We start from the raw sequence: 25,483 nt of genomic DNA on the forward strand, positions 1-25,483 counted from the left end.
CACGTCCCCACTTACTTTTGGGAAACTTTATTAACCTAATATGTAAATTTAGTTATGCGGCTACTGGGGCGTGGAGTAGCCGGCACGAGGCCACACAGCGCGGCTACTCCATGCCCCAGTAGCCACATTACTCCTCCTACCCTGTTGTGTCCGGCGCGCAGCTCAGAACGCCTGAGCTGCGCATGCGCAGAACGCCGGCTGAGCAGTCCCAGCTCCGAGGCCGGAACTACTGCGCATGCGCAGTAGCCGGCTTGTCAGACGAGGGCGCGCAGCTACGAGGAGCTGCGCGCCGCACACAACAGGGTAGGAGGAGTAATGTGGCTACTGGGGCGTGGAGTAGCCGCGCTGTGTAGCCTCATGCCCCGCTACTCCATGCCCCAGTAGCCGCATAACGAAATTTACATATTAGGTTAATAAAGTTTCCCAAAAGTTTGGGGGGGAAGTGAGGATTAGCTCTAAAAAGAGCTCTCCTCACGTCCCTTACATCCACCTACCACCCGATCTACCTTTATAGGTAGATTCGTAGTGGTAGGTTCTCTTTAAAGATCTCTTCCCAGTAAGTTCTAATACCTGGACATAACCAGGCCAAATGAATAAAGTCTGCCTCTGCGGCTTGACATTTCCAACAGTTCGAGTTCTCCCTAATCCTCATTCTGTGTAAGTCCAGTGGTGTGTAATATAGTTGGTGCAAAAAAAAAAAAAAAATTGTATAAGCTTATGGTTCCAGTTACTGGAGCCTTTCTTAGTGTTCCTGTGTGTTTCGCTCCATTCATTTTCGTTCATCTTCCCTATTACTTTTTCCCATTTATTGCGTGAGTTGTGTTTCATATGTGCTGAATAATCGTTTCTTAGGTATTTATATATTTTAGAAATTATTTTATTACAATCGTTTGTGTTACGAATAAGCTCAAGACATTTGTGTGTTACTAAAGAGAATTTGCTATATTGTGGTTTACTTTTTATTATATGTGATAGTTGGTTGTAACGCAACCAGTCCCCTTCTTTTAAGCCGTATCTCGAACATAGTGCAGAGAAGGACATAATTTGGCCGTCAATCATGATTTGAGAGAGGTATCTGGTCCCTGATCTCCACTAAAAGATTTTATCTGGGAGTATCATTGGGTCTCTAAAAAACGAGTTAAGCCACAATGGAGTTTCCTGTATATATCCTTGAAGACCGAGTGTTTCCTTGAAGCCCTTCCAAGCCTTCACCAATGTCTTCACTACTGTCCAGTTATTGTAGGGTTCTTCTTTTAAAAGAGAGCTTTCTAGTAGTTCTAGGATATTTTCCACCTTTCCATCTGCTAGTTGAACCATTTTTATGAGTAGGGGGTTCTCTTTCCATCCCACTAATCTGCCCATCTGCGCCGCCAGATAGTACCCATGGAAGAAAGGTAGTCCTAATCCCCCTTCTCCGATTGGTCTGTATAAGTATCCCATCTTCACTCTAAGGCTATATTCACACTGCCGTTGCCCGCCCGTACCGTACCGTAGCGGGCAACGGCAGTGTACGGGGAGAGGAGGAGGAGGTGAGCGCAGCTCACCCCCGCCCCTCTCCATAGCAACCTATGGCGCACGGCGCCGTATTACGGGAAAAGATATTACGGTGTGCGGCACCGTACCGCTCCCGTAGGGTGCCGTGCGCCCATAGAAGTGTATGGGGGACGTATATCGGCCGTATATACGGCGGCCGTATATACGTCCCCCATACGTTCGTGTGAATATAGCCTAACTCTTTTCCTATGTTAACGCTATGCATTAGCATAGCGTTAACAAATGTAAACTGTAATGTAATTAGGCAAATCACCTCTCCTCAGTTAATGTAATGCGTTTCAAAGCGGGGGGAAAAAAACGCAACATGTGAACACGGCCTAATCCACACACCACAGCACCCGCTCTAGTTCATCTACATCCTCTTGCTATTACTGGGTGCATCACCCGCCTGGTAAACCATGCCCAAATTTGAAAAACTGGGGTGAGCTGTTTAAAAAAACTTCCTTTTATTACTTTTTTTAAATGACTTTTTCAATGAGTAATACATCCCACTGACCAGATTAGTTTTCTTTATAACTTCCTTTACATATTTGTGACATTATATTTGTCTTGCAGCCTCCTTTATCGTGCAGTATAATTATGTGGGTCCTCAATCCCATTAAAAAAAAACTGCTTACCCCACAAATTTAAGAAAACCATTCCCTCAGGAACAGAACTACAGATCCCGGCATACCCCGCGAGAAAAGCGTTGGAGTTTCCGGTTATTCTGTTGACCAACCACGCGTCGGGTTTCATACAGCACAGCAGTCTCTAGCAGCTAAAAGCTGATTGGTCCCCAGCTCCGTTGTATATGTCAGACAGAAGCGGATCCTCCTTCTTCCTGACAGGAGGAGTGCATATTGCGTCACTTCCGCCCCTTCTCCTTCCTTTTGGAGACCCCGTGGCACAGCGCGAGTCTCTTTCTCGTCCGGCAGCCCAAGATGGCGGACACTAAGGTGAGAGGCTCCGGCCCGGCTCGCGCTCTGAGGGTGTTCTGTGTCTCTGCCGGGGGAGAGGAAGATGGCGGGGTGACCGGGAGCTGTCCGCGGAGCTGTTGGGGCGCCCGCACGGCTGTGGACGTGACTGCGGGTATAACCGCTGTGATGAGGCCTAGGCCTCCCCGGCTCATATGGGAGAGCATTGCCGGGAGAGCACTGTACATCTGCGGATACATGGCGGGTGTTAAACATCCTGCTTTACGTCCCTGTCGTGCTTTCTATGCGGTTTCATGCCGTAATGTGCTCCGCTGTAGACATCACGTGTGAGCGGTGCCTCCATGCTGGACATGTGCTGTGCTCCGGCCTGTCACGGCTGCAGATACCCCGGGTGCTGGGCACCTCCCTGTCTGGGACATGATCCTACCCCATCAGGCCCTGCTGTGCTCTGTCTGGCTGCAGCACTAGGCTGTAGATCCATCCATGATGGAGACTTATCACCAGTTACCTGGGTAGGTGGCCCCGGCCATTGGATAAGTGGAGCTCCCACCTATTGTAGACACATGTGATGTGTTTATATTACAGGTGTAATCACTGCAGTCATTACACCTATACAGGGCAGGTGCCCCGTTACCCACAATAGCAGAGTTGATCCCTGACAGAGCTGATGGAGAATGTGACCTGTCAATGGGTGATAACCAGTGAGCCCGTCCTGATCTCTCCATCTGATTAACTATGGGCAGAATGACCCTGTTGCCAGTGTATAAAACCTGTGCCTGTATTCAACAGGGAAGATCACAGTACTGTTGTGTAGTGGGTGCAAAGCAGCTGACCTGTGATAGTGTCACACCCCACCAATTGCAATTAATGTCCTACTCTGCAGTAGAGGCTTAGTTTTAGATGGAAAAACTAACCTGTTTGGGTCCCCTGGTGATGTGAAAGGTTCTTGGGGTTAGTGCATACCTCTACTGCAACAATGACACTACATGTACATCCACATATCTGCAGCGAGTGTATAGTATATGGTGGTAAGCTACACTCTCATGGACTTGTGACTAATTGGGATCCACTAGAGCTTTGCTGTTGCAGCTAAAGGGGGGTTTACCCACTGAGCAGGTTAGGCCCGATCCACAGGATAAGTGGGGTCTTGGTTATAAGAACGGGGGGGTCAGAGATACACTCCCTGATATGAGCGGTACAGACGACCATGCTCCTTTCATCTCTATTGAGCTGATGGAGATTGCCGAGCGTCCAACTTTTTTCATGGGCAAAGCCCTTTCTTCTCAACACATCTCCTTTAATGTAGTTATTTCACATGTTGCTGTTGGGTGCCTTGTGATTTCTCATTTTACAGCCGCAAATATTCACTGGCGGCTTATGTCATTACATTCATGTAAACCAGTGGTTGTAAAGATGTCAAACTTTTTAGTAGACTATAGTCAGCTGTGGGGCAACTACAACTCCCAGTAGGTCTCCGGTCTTCAGCTGTAGTCACAAGCTGGGATTTGTAAAACTGCAACTGGTTTACATGTTCTGACTGAAGCATTATTAAAAACATGGCAGTTGTGGGTTGATCTTGGATTAGGGGACAATGTGATTGTCTGCTAGATATAAGTCCTTATGGACCTGTTGCTGATAATGTACTGATGTAAAGTGTCTTTTTCCTTTAGGTCAAGAAGCTGCCTCAACATCTGATCAAGGGGGGTCTCCCAGGCTTCTACAAGAACTTGGGCAGAGGAGTGAAAGCTTCAAGCCAGGTGATTATCAAGCTCTTGCCAGGAGTTATACAAGTGGTGGTTGAATGGAAACCAGGGTGCCGTATAGACCCTGCATTCTAAATAAATGGGAGAGGACTGTACTCATATTGTAGTACCGCTTCTGCTCTTATGCAGTGCTAGTGATTCGGGATGTATTTAGACATGTAGGGATCTGATTCAGCCTTGTCATTGATGAAGTTTGTGCTTGAGTTTTGCGACCATGAAACCATTTCACATGCACTACCATCTGAGACGACCTGCACGTAGCAGCAGTCTACACCATTACATTTTTGCATCAGTTTGACCGGTGGATGTTTTATGCAGGTTCTGGTCATCGATGGCAGAGGACATCTCCTTGGTCGTCTCGCTGCTATTGTTGCTAAACAAGTTTTGCTTGGTAAGTAGAGATTTCTATAGAAAACGTTTTAAATGGTCAATGATGAGGCAAAAGTTTTCTCATACGAGTTTAATCGACCATGAGATCACTTTACATGCACTACCATCTGAGACTAAACTTGGAGCTAGATCATAAGTCAACACCAGTGATTGGTTAATACTAAGTTCTTTTGACTTACAGGGCGCAAAGTAGTGGTTGTAAGATGCGAAGGCATCAACATTTCTGGCAACTTCTACCGCAACAAATGTAAGTATTCCAGTCCATCTTTGTTATCTTGTGAATAGTGTATATTAGTCTGGTGGGGGATTTAGCCCTGGTACCCAATCAATTGTGAGAACTCTTATCGCTGAATGATGTTCTTGGAATTTCCAGCACTTGGGGAAAGTGGATGAGGTTGCCTTCTGTGCGCCTCCTTCCACTAGACCAGTGATGGCTAACCTATGGCACTGGTGCCAGAGGTGGCACTCGGAGCCCTTTCTTTGGGCGCTCAGGCCATCACCAGAGAGGACTCCAGGTATCTTCCTGCAGTCCCAGACAGCCCAGGACTTGCTGTGCACAGAACTATTTTAAAGTGACAGCTCTACCTGGGACTATTTTCTGCTTTATTGGTCTCCTCAGGGTGCTGGTATCAATGAAAACTGTGACAGAGAAGGGAGTATAAATCACAAATTAAATTTCTGTGTTGGCACTTTGCGATAAATAAGCAGGTCTTTGTTGTAGTTTGGGCACTCGGTCTCCAAAAGGTTCGCCATCACTGCACTAGACCGTGAATGTAACCACAGGATTCATGCTTAACTGCGAATTGTGGAGTAAAATCAAGAATTATAGGATTATTCTTGTGGGTCAATTATGTTTGTCTTGGTTGAGGTCTGTTCTTGTTCAGGGGGTTTCAGGACCATTTATTTATTTTTTTTTATTGAGGACCTTTCTACAAGATGTCAGATCTGTGGCTGATCTCCCAGCAGTTTTACTTAGCCAATTACCTGGAATAGTTCCACATGGATGAGTGATGGTGCCCTTCTGGGCTGTGCCACAGTGGATGGATTAATGCTCTCTGGTGCTGTTTTTTTTGGGTTGAAGTGCATAGGGAGCAGCAATTCAACCTGGTCATTGATGAACTTTGTGCTTGAGTTTCACGACCATGAAACCATTTCACATGCACTACCATCTGAGACCGCTCAACAATTACACTTTGCATCATTACAGACATATTGGCCACTGTCTCAGTATTTTCTTACATTGGCCATAGATTCTATTCAGGCTCTTATGTGATTTGTTTGCTTCTTCCATAGTGAAGTACCTTGCTTTCCTGCGAAAACGCATGAACACAAACCCTTCTCGTGGGCCATACCACTTCAGGGCACCCAGCCGCATCTTCTGGAGGACTGTAAGAGGTAATGATCACCGTAATGTGGACTTTTTGTTGGGGGGGGGGGGCAAATGAAGCTGAAATTTAAACTTTGTCTGAGCTTTATCTACTAATAATGGATACTATACCTTAAATGATGTTGCATGGTAATGATTGGCATGAACCTTTCTGCATTCAGGTATGCTTCCACACAAGACTAAGCGAGGACAGGCTGCTCTGGAAAGGCTGAAGGTCTTTGATGGTATCCCACCTCCTTATGACAAGGTAAGTGGCTGTCCATCCATGCGTTAATGTGGTTTTCTCAGTTAATGGGTAATTGACAAATTGTTTTTCCACACCTAGAGGAAGCGTATGGTTGTCCCTGCTGCCCTGAAGATCGTGCGCTTGAAGCCAACAAGAAAGGTATGAAACTCCTAACAAACATGGCTTTTAGTCTTCTGATGTCTTGTCACATTTCATCAAAGTAATCCATGTATTATGGATTTTTCTGTAGTTTGCTTTCCTTGGTCGCCTTGCCCATGAGGTTGGCTGGAAGTACCAGGCTGTGACTGCCACTCTTGAAGAGAAGAGGAAGGAGAAGGCCAAGCTTTACTACAACAAAAAGAAGCTTGTTGCGGTAAGTGAAGTTGCTTTATACTGTCTGCTGTACTAAAGACTATTGCGCTCAGAGAATACACCTAGAGAAAGCAGTTTCAAAAATATCTCAACATGGGGTTCCCAAATTTTAAACTGGACTGAGACTCTATTCCTTACTTCAAACACCATAACTTCAGGGGAGTCATCAATGGTCATCGACTTGCTTAAATTTTACAGAAGCTGCATCAATTTTGGTCCCTCATGCTGATGTGTGGGGCACTTTTCCTTATCCCACCTCTTTGAAAGTGCATTATAATGGCAGTCACTGCAAGTGTTGGAAAGGTGCAGAACGCACACCTGTGTGTAGGACAAAGATTCTTGACCTAGTGTAGGTGGGCAATGACTGGTATAATCAAGACCCTGGCACAGAAGTCAGTGGCTGCCTATATTAAAGAGAATACCATGGATCTGATCCTTGAAAGACTTGTGGGTTTTGAATTGTATGATGAGTGTAGAACACAAATCTTGTCATTGCCTCCATATAACATCATATTTCTGAACTTTAAATTTTCAGAAACTGAAGAAGCAGGCAGAAAAGAACGTCGAGAGCAAAATCTCAAAATACACAGATGTCCTGAAGCAGTACGGTGTCCTAGTCTAAATATCCACAGATTTGGAATAAAAATTTCATGAAACATTAGTCTGTTTGCATTCAGATAATGAGTTTTCACCCTTTAACCAGTTCAGGCCCAGTTACAGCTGTCGCACATGTTGGTCATGATACAAACTTCAAGTTGTCAGTAGGTTGGAAAACATTGCTGCTCTCTCCCAATTACTACACACTATCCATGGTCAGAGGAGCTGGTTTTTAAAGAAAGCAGTCATGTTTTTCAGCCTCAGTAAAAGCCCTTTTCTGGATATCTTAAAAAATGTCATTCCATGGTTCCAGTGTTGCTTCAGCCTTCCTTTCCTGATGCTTCTGGCTTTGCATTGGTGTAACTTGTTTTGTTGGTGACTCATTGATTCCTCTTAAAGGAGTTCTCCAGCCATAGCATGTTAGGTCCTAGCCACATGATGGGGTCCAACTTGCTGACCTGTGGAAGCAACTGCAATGAGACTCCCAAGAAGCTTGAGAAAAGGGGGTCCATTGTGCACCTTTTGCACTCGGGATGCAGAGAGCTGGTTGCACATGTCAGTCAGCGCCATAGAGATTAATACAGCAGCTATCTTCAGTGCCATAAAGAATAAAACAGAATGAACAGCTGCAATATTCACCTTGAGCACCACTGGTATGGATCCATGGTTTTTGAGATCTGTATGGGTCCCTTCATTGCCGGTTGGATTTTTCTAGGACTTCTGTATATCCTAGGCAAAGTTGTACTTTTATAGTAGAAAGCATTTGCCCCTACTAAAATACAGAACTGTCTGGTCAGTGTTGTGCCGCACTGAAACTTGGTTGGAGTATTATTGAACCTCCAGTAACTACACTGCGCTGCTAATAGCTGCACAGCTCTGTATACTGTGTAGTGGTGCCTGACATTGCAGTGAGGTCAAATTCATGTTAAGGAACTATTTAAAATGAAACCGACTAACTTGATGCCAAAACCTTCATAAATTTCTATCTTGGTCTCCTAGTTTGTAGAAAATTGTGCAGTAGTTTCCGTTTAAAACGGGCTTTAGCAGGGCTAGGACGATGCCCTTGGTGTACTTGTACATCTGCACTGCTTGGTTGGTTAGCTCTGCCTATAGTATTAATACTAGGAGCATGTAGCTGAGTGGATTGATCTGTGGTGAATACAGCAGATAGTATTCTTGATGTCGACTTTCTAAATTGAAACCTTTGTATGAATAAAGGTCTATAATGTGACTAGAGATTTGATCACATTGGGTTATGGGACATTAGATCCTAATGTTGGGCAAGTTTTAGGACTGGTGTATTGTAGTATTTGACAAGGTGCACACTCTGCACCCCTGCTGGTATACACTTTGGTGCACTTGATTCCAGATATCTTTTGCCTGTATGTAAGTGGTGAGGTTGGTTAAACTTTTTTCGCTATTGGGGGTGAAACCATTAGATGTGAAGTTGTAGTGGCTTGAGGTGACCAGTGTGTAATTTAAAAAATTTTAATTGCCAAAAAAGCTGGTTTAATGACTAGATAGGGGTTGTAATTGTGCAGAGAATCTCTGGACTCTTGAATGTGAAGAGACTACATTGCTCACCCTAGTCTCTTCACTTCTTTCCTAGAACAGTGCTGTCTAATGTACAGTGGTTGTGCTTGGTATTGCAGCTGAAGTTATACATTTGAATTAGTGACCCAGGTCAAGTGATTAATTGGACCCTGCTAAACTCAAGTTGGTCACATCCTATGACCGTGGTAAACCTTTTAGTGACCAAGTGCTAAAACTGCAACCCAAACCCCCGAGGTGCCAATCAAAAATTAAAGCAGTAACTTATCGCTCCCTGTTCTTCAACTTTAAATCAGATTGGCCTCCTGAGGACAGAAACACAGAAGAAAGATGGAAAAAATGTCATTTTAGCTTCTTTGCAGTGTCCAGCCTGGTTTACACATTCTCTGTTCCTACAGTAGAGAAGCAAGTATTAAAATATGAATGAAAGCAGCATCTTTTAAGTTGCTTGGAACTGCAGGAAGAGTCTCTGAATTCTGTCTGGTGTGCTGGGACGATGGCCCGGGTGCCCACAGAAAGGGCTCTGAGTGCCGCCTCTGGCACCCGTGCTATAGGTTTGCCACCACTGTCCTATGGGCTTTTAAATGCTCACCTACACAATCTCTAATGGGGTAAATATCAGAATCCCCTCAGGTGCAGCATATAATGTATTTTCTAGAATTCCCTTATGTGTATTATTGCCCTTTTAACCTATAAAGTTTTTCCAAATTGGAAATATAAGGAGAAATATTCTGTCTGAGATGAGTTAAGTTGGTGACCTGCAGGTGGATGTCACTTCATATTTGCCTCTCCATTTCTATAATACTAAGAATATTAACCCCCTGAACAACCTGGCCCATTTTAGTTTTTTCACTTCCATTTTTCTCTCCCCACCTTCAAAAATCTAAACTTTTTTGATTTTTTTTTTTTCCACTTAAAGAGCTGGGTGATAGCTTATTTTTTTTGCACAAATTTCACTTCATAGTGACTATTTAATATTCCAAGCCGTGTACTGGGAAGAGGAAAAAATGTCAAATGCAGTGAAAATGGTGAAAAATGCATTAGCGACGTTTTCTTGTTGGCTTACGTACCCTCTCCATGCACCTGGACCTGGCGCATCAGGAAGCGTTGCGTTATGAACAGGGGGCGGGGCTCAGGCCAATCGCATGCGATTGATAACCCAATCACGTGCGTTTATTTGAAAATGCATATGCAATCGGCTCGAGCCCCGCCCCCTGTGCGCTACCGTCACTTTATGAACCCTAAGGGTGATGCGACACGTGGCGGTTTGAAACCGTTTTTGGTCCGGTTTTAAGCAGTCCATAAAAAAAAAGCATGTGTTTTTTGAAAACATCAGTTTTTAATTGCGCATATTTGGAAAACCTGTAAAAAATGGATGCGCTTTTTTTACGGATTGCTTACAAACGGACCAAAAACTGTTTAAAAACGCCATGTGTGGCATCACCCTAACTCTGTTTCCGCAGCACTCTCAACGCATGTGTTAACGCGTGCGTTAACATTGTGTTTTCTATGCGTTTTGTAAAGGGAAATGCTAAGGGTGCGTTCACACGTTGCAGTTAAAACTGCATCGCAATCAGCTTTGAGGTGCTATTAGGTGAAGTTTTGTCAATTGAACAGGTGAAAGACATGGACTGAACGGGGTAATTTGATTTTGAAGAGGAAACCTGCACCACAAATGTCATTCACTCGTTCAGTTCATGTCTCTCACCTGTTAAATTTACAAAACTGCACCTAAAACCACCTCAAAGCTGATTGCGATGCAGTTACTGCAACGTGTGACCGCACCCTAACAGTGATATAATTAGGCAAATCACCTCTCCTCAGCTGTTGTATATGCGTTTCAAACGCGATGAAAATGCAGGTCAAAACGCAACGTGTGAACGTGCCCTGACCACCACATCTATGGAGCCGGTGGCCGTGCCAGACCCACTCCTCTATGCATCGCACTCATTCAGCGCGATGCTGTGAGAAGGGAGAAGCGGTAATGACACCAGATGCCTGTAAAGACGTCGCTGCAGACTCCGGACCTGTGCCCGCTGACATCTAAAGTCAACACGCGAGCAGAGAGGAGTTGAAGAAGCGCACAGCAGAACATCAAAAATTGACCTGGACATTCTGGCACCAATGACCATCGGTCAGGAAGGGGTTAAGGATCCTGCTATTTCTATATACTTTTTAGCAGCGCTCGTTCGGTATGTGCGGCGCATGTGATTGATGACTGGGGTTATGGCAGAGCCGTGATGTGACTCTTCATTATGTTGTGAGAACCAATCGTTACATCTTATATGTAGAGACTGAAAAACAAAAAGTCTTCCCGGAACGGAACAAAAGAGTTTCTATAAATCTTGATCGGTTGCCTGGTAACTAATGCAGTAAAAGGTTAATAAGAGACTGTAGAATTGTGTATTACAGCTCCAGCGCTACAACGGACTAGACATTTCATTGACATTCCACTTGCCGGGCGCAGCGCCGCACCGAATAATGTGACTGGAACTTTCTCTAAGTAACGACAGAGAATCTCACTATAATGTGTGCGGGATTCACTTATAGCATCTCCTGAGGCAGCTCAGAGCTCACAGTATACAACCAAGGGCCACATGTATCACTCGTTTTTTCTGTTGTTTTTGCCCCTTTTCGTTTAGGCGCACCGTTTTTGCGCCATTTTTGCGATTAAACGCCAAACTAGCCGCGCAGCAAAAATAAGCAGCTTTCCCTTATCTATCTTACCAATCCAGATGTTTTGCTGCGCCTAATGATATTCATCACTTGCAACGTTTTCATTTAGGTGCAAAAACGGGCGCAAAAACACTCCAGCCCGAAGGTGGCGTTATCTGAGAAGTGACACTGAGCCCCTTTGCAGGACAGCTCATTTCTAGCAGCAAAGCTCAGCCAGACACTGGAACATATAATAGATACATTAGATACATTACAGACACTGGAACATATAATAGATACATTAGATACATTACAGACAGGAGCTGCAGACTCTATTTACAGTTCATCACCTTCTATTTACAAAATATTCTGCAAAACGCTGAGCTCACAGCAAGAGCAAGAGAACTTTGCAGAAGTTTGCAGATACAACATACAAGTGTCCCCCATGTAATTCTGCACAGTATCACTAGTGTGTCTGAGGGGGATACTGGCCCGAATTACAGGGGTGCAGCAGGAGACCAGCACTGGGGGATCCCCTCCAGGAGAAGCCACTGCTGAGGAGGTCACTGGGTGCAGGGTGTCACACACCAGGGTGCTGCTTAGGAGGTCACTGGGTGCAGGGTGTCACACACCTGGGTGCTGCTGTGAGTGTTATCTTCATTCTGGGCTGTGGGAGAAGCAGAGAGGAGCTTGTAGCAGGATCACATGTAAGTGCCTGAATCTAACATTGCGCCTAAACTGCGCCAAAATTGCGACCAAACTGTTTTAAAGTAAAGTGATTAATAAGAGGCAGAAAATATACTTATCACAGATGGTTGTAGCTTGTGATAATTCTGGCAAAACAGTGCGCCAGAATTTAGGCGCAACTACTACACTTGGGCGCACAAAAGTGATAAATGTGGCCCCAAGTGTGCAACTGGAGTAACTGACCTATCATTACATCACTACTGACAATAGATGATGTCACAGCTTATCTCCTCCCCCTCCCTGTACAATGACCTCTATATAGATATCACATACCCATCATTACATCACTACTGACAATAGATGATGTCACAGCTTATCTCCTCCCCCTCCCTGTGCAATGACCTCTATATAATTAACACTGATCCATCATTACATCACTACTGACAATAGATGATGTCACAGCTAATCTCCTCCCCCTCCCTGTACAATGATCTCTATATAGATAACACTGATCCATCATTACATCACTACTGACAATAGATGATGTCACAGCTTATCTCCTCCCCCTCCCTGTACAATGACCTCTATATAGATAACACTGACCCATCATTACATCACTACTAACAATAGATGATGTCACAGCTTATCTCCTCCCCCTCCCTTTGCAATGATCTCTATATACTTATCACTGACCCATCATTACATCACTACTAACAATAGATGATGTCACAGCTTATCTCCTCTTCCTCCCTGTACAATGACCTCTATGTAGATAACACTGACACATCACCACATCACTACTGACAATAGATGATGTCACAGCTTATCTCCTCCCCCTCCCTGTACAATGACCTCTATGTAGATAACACTGACACATCATCACATCACTACTGACAATAGATGATGTCACAGCTTATCTCCTCCCCCTCCCTGTACAATGACCTCTATATAGATACCACTGACCCATCATTACATCACTACTGACAATAGATGATGTCACAGCTTATCTCCTCTTCCTCCCTGTACAATGACCTCTATGTAGATAACACTGACACATCATTACATCACTACTGACAATAGATGATGTCACAGCTTATCTCCTCCTCCCTGTACAATGACCTCTATATAGATACCACTGACCCATCATTACATCACTACTGACAATAGATGATGTCACAGCTTATCTCCTCCCCCTCCCTGTACAATGACCTCTATATAGATATCACATACCCATCATTACATCACTACTGACAATAGATGATGTCACAGCTTATCTCCTCCTCCTCCCTGTACAATGACCTCTATATAGATAACACTGACCCATCATTACATCACTACTGACAATAGATGATGTCACAGCTTGTCTCCTCCTCCCTGTACAATGACCTCTATATAGATAACACTGACCCATCATTACATCACTACTAACAATAGATGATGTCACAGCTTATCTCCTCCTCCTCCCTGTACAATGACCTCTACATAGATAACAATGACCCATCATTACATCACTACTGACAATAGATGATGTCACAGCTTATCTCCTCCCCCTCCCTGTACAATGACCTCTATATAGATAACACTGACCCATCATTACATCACTACTGACAATAGATGATGTCACAGCTTATCTCTTCCCCCTCCCTGTACAATGACCTCTATATAGATAACACTGACCCATCATTACATCACTACTGACAATAGATGATGTCACAGCTTGTCTCCTCCCCCTCTTGTGCAATGACCTCTATATAGATAACACTGATCCATCATTACATCACTACTGACAATAGATGATGTCACAGCTTATCTCCTCCCCCTCCCTGTACAATGATCTCTATATAGATAACACTGACCCATCATTACATCACTACTAACAATAGATGATGTCACAGCTTATCTCCTTCTCCCTGTACAATGACCTCTATATAGATAACACTGACCGATCATTACATCACTACTGACAATAGATGATGTCACAGCTTATCTCCTCCCCCTCCCTGCACAATGACCTCTATATAGATAACACTGACCCATCATTACATACCTACTGACAATAGATGATGTCACAGCTTATCTCCTCCCCTTCCCTGTACAATGACCTCTATATAGAAAACACTGACCCATCATTACATCACTACTGACAATAGATGATGTCACAGCTTATCTCCTCCCCCTCCCTGTACAATGACCTCTATATAGATAACACTGACCCATCATTACATCACTACTGACAATAGATGATGTCACAGCTTATCTCCTCCCCCTCCCTGTACAATGACCTCTATATAGATACCACTGAGCCATCAATACATCACTACTGACAATATATGATGTCACAGCTTATCTCCTCCCCCTCCCTGTACAATGACCTCTATATAGAGATCACTGACCCATCATTACATCACTACTGACAATAGATGATGTCACAGATTATCTCCTCCCCCTACCTGTACAATGTCCTCTATATAGATAACACTGACCCATCATTACATCACTACTGACAATATATGATGTCACAGCTTATCTCCTCCCCCTCCCTGTACAATGACCTCTATATAGAGATCACTGACCCATCATTACATCACTACTGACAATAGATGATGTCACAGCTTATCTCCTCCTCCTCCCTGTACAATGACCTCTATATAGATAACACTGACCCATCATTACATCACTACTGACAATAGATGATGTCACAGCTTATCTCCTCCCCCTCCCTGTACAATGACCTCTATATAGATAACACTGACCCATCATTACATCACTACTGACAATAGATGATGTCACAGCTTATCTCCTCCCCCTCCCTGTACAATGACCTCTATATAGATAACACTGACCCATCATTACATCACTACTGACAATAGATGATGTCACAGCTTATCTCCTCCCCCTCCCTGTACAATGACCTCTATATAGATAACACTGACCCATCATTACATCACTACTAACAATAGATGATGTCACAGCTTATCTCCTCCTCCTCCCTGTACAATGACCTCTATATAGATAACACTGACCCATCATTACATCACTACTGACAATAGATGATGTCACAGCTTATCCCCTCCCTCTCCCTGTACAACCAATTTGAGGGGAAGTTGTGCTGCAGGACAGAGACAGTGGGGGTCCTAGCAGTCTTAAACCAGACGATTTTTACTGCTTTGGTCAACCCCTTTAAGACTCTTGCTAACAATTTGACTTTTCTAATGTATATTTAAAACCACAGTTTGTACTTTCTTAGAGGGCAAATTCATGCTCATATTATTACTAATCAAGTAAAGCTCCTCTAGTACCTGATACTAAGCACTAGGGGGCACTGCAGACCTGCTCTTCTCTACTTGCACACAGGAGTTTCCAGGGACATTTTTGCATTTCAGTCTGTTTTTTCGCTATGTCCTAAACCAATTATATCACCATTTGCTGTAAAATCAAGAAGACACAGAAGTAGTGAAAACCTGCAAACTACCTAACGCAGCCTCATTATGTAAATTAGGACTAATGTCAGTCTCTACGTGGAGCAGGTGTCCTTAGATCATCTCTGGATGTTAAATATATGAAGGAGGATTAGAATCATCACAGAGGCAGGAGGTGATCAGCGCCTAATGGGGTCACATTTAATTACCGTTCTGACGAGATCCCCGAAAGTGCATTGTGCGACCGGAATGCACTGTGCCGCTATTCACTAAGATTGTGCGCCCGATATCCTGCATGTGTCGCTTCCCCTCTCAGGTCCACAGGAGTTCACCTTCTTCCTGGTGCATGTAGGTGCATTGTCTTGCGACACAATTTGAATCTTAAATCCTGCGCTCAGTCCGAATCCGTCGGATCGTCCGATGGCCACGCCCCCCCCCCATTTCTGTCGCATAAAAGTCAGTGCAGCTGCGCCAAAATCCGGTGGCGTGCGACACAATCCCCAGTTAAATACCTGTCACAGCAGCTCAAATCCCGAAAATTTCGAAAATCCAAAGAAAGTGCTATCCGCGGATCCTTAGTAAATAAGCTCCAATGTCCCAGAAATAATGCAAAAAAAAAACACAAAACAATAACCATATTGAAAACAACGTCTCCGATTCTATGAAATATAATAATCTGATTATTTACTGCACAAAATGTGAGCGAATACGGGCTGTAATTGTATAAAGAAAAATATTTAGAAATTATAATTTTTTTTTTATTTATCCTTACGTTTTATGTGTTTTTGATTACTTTGATGGTCCACTGTTTTAAACTAGAAAATAACAAGTAATTTTAGTACAAAATTTTGGTGTGAAGTAAAGCAGCCCAGAGGGAGTACAAGAAAGAGTCTCAGGCTGGTGTTACATTGGCACTGGGTATTTTATATTTTGTGTCAAAAAATAGAAAGTAGGCCAGGCAGGGATGTGTTACATGCAGGGGAGGATTGGCACAACTATTGGCCCATGGTTGGATAAAAGTTGTGGGTCCTCACAAGTCTAAACCTTTCATATACTGTAAAAATGTGTATACACAGTAACAGAACCAAAAACTCTACACATATGTTCAAAGTTCATCAAGTTTTCATCATGCTTTATACATAGGTATAGCACCAGAAACAAGCGTACCACATGGGAATGGTACCAGAACCAAACTTACTATATACATTGTATATATGAAGTTCTAGAACAAGACTTACGGCATGCAGTATCAGAACAAACCATACTAGATACATACAGGACTAGAACCAACCAAACTACATACAAACAGTACTAGAACCAACCATACTACATACATACAGTACAAGAACAAAGTGGACTACATCAATATAGTACACGGACCAACCTTACTACATAGAGTTCCAAAACCAATTTTACTACATGTACCAGTACCAGAACCAAGCCTACTATATACATACAGTATTAGAACAAATAACTAACCATACTACATAGAGTACCAGAGCCAAGTTTACTATATGGATACAGTACTAGAACAAACATACCACTGATACAGTACCATAAGCAAGTTTACCACATAGATGCAGTACCAGAACCAAGCATACTACAGATACAGCACCATAAGCAAGTTTGTTACATGGATACATGGATACAGTACTTGAACTAAACTTACTATAGAAACAGTACCACAGGCAAGCTTAATACATAGATAAAGTACCAGAAACAAGCTCACTACACAGATAAAGTACCAGAAACTGGCTTACCACATAGATAAAGTACCAGAAACCAGCTTACTATATGGATACAGTATTAGAACCAAACTTCACAGATGTAAAGGTTAAAGATTGCAGTAGTTGTTAGATGGTGGGATGCTATCAGTGGTACTTTCGGGTTTTTTTGCACAGTACAAGCAGTGATATTAGATTCTTATTGGAGCATGTCACGGGTGGTCCCGCACTGTGTGCCCCTGCTCTGTGCTACAGTTACTCACTCGTCCTCACTCCTGCTTTCGGGTCCTCGGCCGTGCATGCGTATTACCGTCTCCTAGGGCGCGTGCATCGGCTTCAGAAGATTTAAAGGGCCAGCGTGCCGTTAATTGGCGCTGGACTTACCCAGAATCCTATTTTACTCTGCCTCTCCCTGCCGGATCTTTGTGCTCATGCCATTGAGAAAGCTTTTGTCCCTGCCTTGCGCTAGTGTTTGGATTTCCTGTTGTGACCCTGGTTTTGCATTTGACTCTGATCCTGTTCTGCCTTCCTTGACCTCCTGCTTTGTTCTTGGCGTTGAACCTGTGCTGCCCATCTTGACCTCCTGCCTGTCCCAGTCCATGAGTTTGTCTGATGATTCTGTACCTCGCTGTGGCGGCCATTGCGGACACAGTCGCACCTGTGGAACGATCAGGTGGTACCCCGCCGAAGCAAGTCCAACCTGCTTTGCGGTGGGCTCTGGTGAAGACCAGGTGTCACTTAGATACCGGTCCCCGGTGTCGGCTTATGTCATTGTCCGTGGTGGTACAATGGGTCCACTACCCCTGGAGCCTAACAGAGCATCATATGTTGGAGCAATGTTCTGACTGTATGGATGTGTGTTTCTTTAAAGGTTATCTGATAGCGGGTACACATAAAGTGACGAGATACAAAGGCGCTGTGCTCTGCAATACTCCCATAGTAATGATATGAGCAGTAGGATGCCTGACCTACGACTCCATCAGTTATTGGGAATAGGAACCCCCCTCCTCTGATGGGGGTTATTTGTCATTATCAGTGGAGGTCCCAGCAGTCTGAGAATCACATGTCCGCTGATTATATCCTGATATAGGAAAACTCTTCTATAGAACGGATGTTTTATTCTTAAACTCAGTTTAAGAGGTCAGTCTTACTTTTGGACCAACTCTACAGCCAAAGAACTTTCTTCCTCTGCTTTTGCTTCATTTAGGGTCTTACAGGGTTTTGTAAACCCACATATCAGTACAGGGGGGTCATACAGGGTCCTGTACACCCACATATCAGTACAGGGGGGTCATACAGGGTCCTCTGCACCCCATATCAGTAGACTTTTTCTTTTATTAGTCCCATTGTGGGACATGAGCAAGTAATCTTCAGTTTGCTTGTTCATTATAATACCCATAAGTACTGATGTATAGCAGGGTATTATCACTGTCACCCTAAGCATAGGCTCACCCCGAGACTGTAAGATCCTGTCTGTAAAATCGCACCTCAGGGTTGCCATAGCAGCAATCGGCAACCCCAGAAAGCGGTACAGTTACACTAGGGTGTCAGCTGTTAGTTGCAGATGACACCCTGGCTTCCTGATACCGGCTCAGCTCCGGTGATTGATATATCCTTCACTGAGCATCAATAGGTTAATGAAGTGTTTTGTTTTCATTTTCTTTGCTTGTTGTGGAAACTACTTTTACTGTATATTAATTGGTAACCAATCACAGAGCAGCTTTCAAGCTTTCTTTCTCTTTAAGAGAGAACTTTTAGGAATGAAAGCTGTGCTGTGATTGGTTGCTATGGGTAACCAGCACAGTTATGGCCTATGTTAGGCCTCGTTCCTTCAGGGATGTGTGCACGTGATACCTGTGCAGTATATAAGGGGCAACCACTGGGGTAGATGCATCCATAGGGGCAGTTACTGGACTATGTGCCCTCCCTGTGAGATGTGATGTGCACAGACCTTGTATTCACCTGCCCAAGAAACCCCCAAGAAAAATGAATTAAACCAAAGAAGACCCAATAAATAGACAAAAGACAAATAATTGGGAACTAAATAACCAAATATTTATTTATAATCCCATCCCATGGCAGACCCCGGACTCACGAAGAGTCACCCTTCAGCACTCAGGAGAGGAAAAACCCCCTGTGGAGGAAACCTCTAGGGAACCCATGGCTGAAGGATCGCCCTTCCTCTGGGCTTAGAGGGTTACTGCCAATAAATATCTGTCACCCAGGTAGTCGGGTGTCCAAGGATCCCGAGGTCCAGGGGTCCACACATCCAGGGGTCCACGATCCATACATCCAGGGGTCCACACGTCCAGGGGTCCACACTCCAAAGGTCCAGCGGTCCACACGTCCAGGGGTCCACGATCCATACATCCAGGGGTCCACACGTCCAGGGGTCCACGCTCCATAGGTCCAGGCTCCATACATCCAGGGGTACATAAATCCACGGTTCTTCACGCCTCGACGTCTCACCACCCAGTGCCTGCCCCTATTGACCGGCACAGATATTTAAACTTAAGGCAGGTGGGCGTGGCAGCATAATGTGGCTCCTGAATGGCCAGTTTAGGCGGGTGGGGCTGTATGATCTTGCTTCTGATTGGTCAGTTTTAGTGTCTCTCTGTCAGAAGTGGAAATTATGACATCAGCGCATCTATGACACAAAATTCTGAAGAATTAACCCTTTAACGTCTGACTAGACTTGTCTCTTGAACTGTAGTATAATATATACATATTTATAAGTGACGGCTTTACAGATCTTTTAATGTTATTTATTGGAGTGCACAATAATTCAAGTTTTTGGGGAAAAAAATATGATATGTGTGAATAAAGATTATTATATTATATAAGGCTGCAGATTTATCTGGGACCACATAGAAGTTCTTTCTTGTAATTGTGGGGTTTATTTTTGGGGGATTCTTTCCTAAGGATTGATAGTCCTAAGGATTGAGGTTAGTCCTATGAGGAGTTGCTGGGCGGACCACCGCCACTGTGGCCAATCCTATGTGATCTTAGGGCTCATGCATACAGACATGATGTGGGGACGTGTCAGTGGTTATTACACATCCAAATGTATTTCTATAGATTCTATTGAGCCGACTGCCTAGAGGCACTAACCATAGAGTGTCTTTAATATGTTCTTCTATTAAGCTGTAAAAAGAGGGAGCAGGGAGGGCACAATATAAAAGGAGCGAAAATAGAAAGGAAGATGAGGGGAGCAATGGTAAGGGGAGATGAAGGGACACAATATCAGGGGGAAATGAGAAGCCACAATATGAAGGGGAGATGAGGGGCTACAATATGAGGGAGAGAGGAGGGGCCACAATACGAGGGAGAAATGAGAGACCACAATAAGAGAAAGATATAAGGAGCCACAATATGAGGGAGAGATGAGAGGGGCCACGATATGAGGGGGAGATGAGAAGCCACAATATGAGGGGAGATCAGAGAGGGGGGGGGGGGGTTGAGAGGCGCCACAATATGAGGGGGAGACGAGAGGGGCCACAATGTGAGATGGAAATGATAGGGGCCACAATGTGAGGGGGAGATGAGAGGGGCCACAATGTGAGATGGAAATGATAGGGGCCACAATGTGATGGGGAGATGAGAGTGGCCACAATGTGAGGGGGAGATGAGAGTGGCCACAATGTGAGGGGGAGATGAGAGTGGCCACAATGTGAGGGGGAGATGAGAGGGGCCACAATATGAGGGGGAGATGAGGGGCCACAATATGAGGGGGAGATGAGGGGCCACAATCTGAGGGGGAGATTAGAGGTCACAATATTAGGGGGAGATGAGAGTGGCCCATAAAACCAAGAGAAACATTACAGACTGGATAGCAGAAAGAAAGAACCTGATAACCCAGCTGGACAATATGGGGGATGTGGGGAGTTGGCTGCAAGGGAAACCAGGAATCAAGGAATCCAGAACAAGATGGCAGAGGACAGGTCGCGAGACAAATTACCATTTTTGAATTCTTTTCCATCCCTTGTAGCTATATACAAGGGGCAGGCACTGGCTATATATAGGGGGCAGGGGCTCACTATATACTAGGTGGCAGGCACTGGCTATCTACTTTGGGGCAGTAGCTGGCTATGTACAAGGGGGCATGCGCTGGCTATACACAAAGGGGCTGCTGGCTATATATAGGAGTCAGGGGCTCGCTATATAATAGGGTGCAGGCAATGGCTATATACTGTGGGGCATGTGCTGGCTATATACAATGGGACAGGTGCCGGCTATATACAAGGGGGCAGGCACTGGCTATATACTAGGGGGCAGGCACTGGCTATATACAAGGGGGCAGGCACTGACTATATACTAGGAGGCAGGTACTGGCTATATACTGGGGGCAGGCGCTGGCTAAATACAAGGGGGCAGGCACTGGCTATATACTAGGAGGCTACTGGCTATATACTGGGGGACATGGGCTGCTTGCTATATACTAGGAAGGCTGACTATATACTGGGAGGCTGCTGGCTATATACTGTAGGTAGCTTGGCTTCTACTCGAGTATATACGATTTGTGTTTCTTATTTAAATATCTTAGGAATGAAAGAGATAGATAGATAGATATGAGATAGATAGATGGATAGATAGATAGATACATAGAGATAGATAGATAGATAGATAGATAGATAGATAGATAGATAGATGATAGATAATAGATAGATAGATAGATAGATAGATAGATAGATAGATATGAGATAGATAGATATGAGATAGATAGATATGATATAGATAGATATGAGATAGATAGATAGATAGATAGATAGATATGACATAGATAGATATCAAAGTGAAGAGGCAGCACTCCAAGTAGTGTTGAAAGGGGGTGAACCTTTATTCCTTGAACCGCGGAATAGATAGAACCATGAAATAAAGGTTCACCCCCTTTCTACACTACTTGGAGTGCTGCCTCTTCACTTTGATATATTTGGGATTCTCCGCCAAGGAATCACCGGCTACTGCACTCACTGCTTCAGCTGTGCTTCTCAGGACTCTCCCTTGTTTAGATAGATATATAGATATGAGATAGATAGATAGATAGATATGAGATGATAGATAGATAGATAGATAGATAGATAGATAGATAGATAGGAGATAGATAGGAGATAGATATATAGATATGAGATAGATGATAGATAGATAGGAGATAGATAGATAGATAGATAGGAGATAGATAGATAGATAGATAGATAGGAGATAGATAGGAGATAGATATATAGATATTAGATAGATAGATAGATAGATAGATAGATAGATAGATAGATATGAGATAGATGATAGATAGATGGATAGATATGAGATAGATAGATAGATAGATAGATAGATAGATAGATAGATGGATAGATATGAGATAGATAGATAGATAGATAGATAGATAGATAGATAGGAGATAGATATATAGATAGATAGATGATAGATAGATATGAGATAGATGATATAGATAGATATGAGATAGATAGATAAATAGATAGATAGCTAGATAGATAGATAGATAGATATGAGATAGATAGATAAATAGATAGATAGCTAGATAGATAGATAGATAGATATGAGATAGATAGATAGATATGAGATAGATAGATAGATAGATATGAGATAGATAGATAGATAGATAGATAGATAGATAGGAGATAGATAGATAGGAGATAGATAGATAGATAGATAGATAGGAGATAGATAGATAGATAGATAGATATGAGATAGATAGATGGATAGATAGATAGATACATAGAGATAGATAGATAGATAGATAGATAGATAGATAGATAGGAGATAGATATGAGATAGATAAATAGATAGATAGTTATTATTGAGCTATATGTGCCTGAGTCCCTGTGGTGATAAGTCCAAGAGCTGTCATGTAATGTAATGAGTCACCAGGAGGCAGCTGTCTGTCACTCGCAGCAGATTTTGGGTGGGCAGCGAGTAAAACAAAATGCAATAAACCACCGAGAACATTCTCATCTTCTTTCTTTTCCCATCTGATGGTTTCTAATGTTTCTCACATTTACTGATATGACGAGATGCTGAGCAGATACTGGGTGTGGGCACCTGAGGACACCACATTCCCCTGGAAGGATGAGATTTATACTCTCTATGTGAGTCCATAGGCACGGAGCGGTGATCGGGGGGCACTTCTTTACCCCAGCAGAGAGTTGTGCACAATCCTGCAGGTAGATCTCAGGGTTATGCACTGTCAGGAGTAAAGCTGATGTAGAAGACTGAAGGCATGAACAACCTGTATCTTTAAGTAAACGCATTGGGATAGTACCCCAAAATAAGCCCACCTCCCCCACCCCTAGCATTAAGATGGAAACAGCCAATATAAACTCTTATTCCTCAGAAATACCCACAGCCTCCAGTTCCAGAGCACCTTCCTGAATTAGCCAGGGGTACCCTCCAGTAGCATCAACGGCCATTATTGGGAGAGAAGTCATAAAGCAATAAACCACCGAGGTCATGGAAGAATGGAGGCAGGAGTTACAGCCAGAGGTAGAACAAGTAGTAGAAAATAATTGAAAGTCAAAGGAAAAACCAAAGCTCTAAAAAAAAAAAAAAAAAAACTGTGGTTTAGATCCCGATCAATTATATCTATAGCACAAGAGCCAAGAAAGGTCTAAGAGCCTCATGTAGTAGGCACACATATAGCACTGGAGACTGATTTGCGTTTAATGTCTAATGGCACTAGTAAGGAAATAATAAGGAATCTTAAAGGTAAACTGCAGGTAAAAAGTTATTTCTTACTTCTTTTGAACAGTTTGGATGCCATTTGATCAAGATGAAGGAATGTAAACCCAGCACACTGACATGCTGATGTGTTTTAAAGGCTTTCAAAATTATTTAAATTAGCCGTACGGCTCCAAGTTTCATAGCTGTTAATGGAGCCTGGAGCCCCTCAGGCTCATTTGCATAAGTGTTAAAGCCTTTGCTTTTGGGCATTCGAAGCTTAAAAAAGAGTAGATCCTGCTAGAGGGGGCACACACCAGTATGTCAGTGTGCTTGGTTTACAATCCTTCATCCTGGTGGCAGATGTCCTTTAAGATTTTTTTCTATTGGCCTTCTCAATAAGTGTTCAATCACACTCTACTATTCCAGCAAAGCATCAGTAAATCTGAGAAACCCGATTGTGCTAAGATGTAGCCAGAACCCTTGTTCAATTGTCTTAAAGCCCTTTGTTACTTGTGGACTCTACCTCTACTTCCTTGTTTCATGTCATTCCAGCTCCTGTAGTACTACGTCCTATTCCTGCCTTGATACCTAGTTATTGTATATGTGTTTTTCTTGTGCCCATGTTCCAGGACTGTGTACATTTGAATTCCTGGACACTGCTCTGTGTTCTACCGCTTCTAATTTCCCAATTATCTCCCAATTCTAATTCACCGTTTCTTGTTCTGAAGTTCTGTTCCACTTACTTTGTTTAGCCTGGTTCCACATAAAGGGGGATTGTCATAAACTGCAGAACACAGCGCTCTGGTATCTCCAGCATTTTCATTGACAGTGAATGGGAGTGTAGGAAATAGGTGAGCGCCGTGCTCTGCAATTTCCAACTACTCTTGAAGTATTAGATGAAGGGAATACATGCTCATCCTCCCAATAGTGAGAACAGGATCACTGTCCTCCAATTTGCTAGGAGTCCTGTTCTTGTAATTGTGGAGTTCACAGCAGTCAGACCCTTCCTTGTCACCTTGCAATCCCTATGCTGAGGATAGGGGATAACTTCCTAACTTAACACAACCGCTTTACATAATCATTGAGGCTTGTGATTATGGGCAGCCATTGAGGCCATTGCAGAATTTACTTATTTTGAGCCCGGAAAATCCATCAGTGTAAAGTGTTCCATACCGGAAACCAGAGCCATAAGATTTGTACAAATTATACAAATTTGTATACTCACACGTGTTAAAATCACACTCCGTATATACACACCATATATACATACATACAGTACCATGTACACCTATGCACAGTGTCAGCCTGGGTTTTCTTAGGCCCACCAGAGAAAATTAATTTGGGGGCCCACTCTTCATTATTCCCTAGGAAATAAATTCTAGCAGCCTCCAAATTGTGGTGTTTTCTGATGGACCTCTGGGGTTCAGTATTGGGTTGAGCCAGGGCCCCCGGTACTCTGGTGGGCCAGTCCGACACTGCCCATGCATCATATACAAATCGCATATACAAATCCCCGGGTCACGTACAAGATAGGGTCCGGAGGTTTGTTCTTAAGTTGAATGTGTATGTAAG

General features: G+C 43.6%; 1 protein-coding gene and 3 non-coding genes across 4 annotated transcripts; all 4 read left to right on the forward strand.

Moving 5' to 3' along the window:
• The first annotated feature begins 2,336 nt into the window (after positions 1-2,336).
• Positions 2,337-7,267, forward strand: RPL13A (ribosomal protein L13a). The gene is made up of 9 exons (XM_072128985.1): positions 2,337-2,489; positions 4,139-4,225; positions 4,550-4,622; positions 4,803-4,868; positions 5,915-6,016; positions 6,170-6,255; positions 6,334-6,393; positions 6,485-6,607; positions 7,142-7,267. Exons 1-9 carry the CDS (start codon positions 2,475-2,477, stop codon positions 7,226-7,228), a joined length of 699 nt encoding a protein of 232 aa, XP_071985086.1. The 5' UTR covers positions 2,337-2,474; the 3' UTR covers positions 7,229-7,267.
• LOC140105291 (small nucleolar RNA Z195/SNORD33/SNORD32 family) lies at positions 4,408-4,482 on the forward strand. The gene has a single exon (XR_011850530.1). It is a non-coding gene; the product is annotated as a small nucleolar RNA Z195/SNORD33/SNORD32 family (small nucleolar RNA).
• LOC140105289 (small nucleolar RNA Z195/SNORD33/SNORD32 family) lies at positions 4,655-4,738 on the forward strand. The gene has a single exon (XR_011850528.1). It is a non-coding gene; the product is annotated as a small nucleolar RNA Z195/SNORD33/SNORD32 family (small nucleolar RNA).
• On the forward strand, positions 5,726-5,800 carry LOC140105290 (small nucleolar RNA Z195/SNORD33/SNORD32 family). The gene has a single exon (XR_011850529.1). It is a non-coding gene; the product is annotated as a small nucleolar RNA Z195/SNORD33/SNORD32 family (small nucleolar RNA).
• Positions 7,268-25,483: the final 18,216 nt, after the last annotated feature.

The sequence above is a fragment of the Engystomops pustulosus genome, chromosome 10 (assembly GCF_040894005.1).
Source record: "Engystomops pustulosus chromosome 10, aEngPut4.maternal, whole genome shotgun sequence".
Classification (NCBI taxonomy): Eukaryota; Metazoa; Chordata; class Amphibia; order Anura; family Leptodactylidae; genus Engystomops; species Engystomops pustulosus.

Excerpts from the sequence above, each read along its gene's own strand:
- RPL13A (XM_072128985.1), top strand. Across the intron at positions 4,869-5,914 it reads CAACTTCTACCGCAACAAAT|TGAAGTACCTTGCTTTCCTG; the intron begins GTAAGTATTCCA and ends CTTCTTCCATAG. Across the intron at positions 6,394-6,484 it reads GCTTGAAGCCAACAAGAAAG|TTTGCTTTCCTTGGTCGCCT; the intron begins GTATGAAACTCC and ends ATTTTTCTGTAG.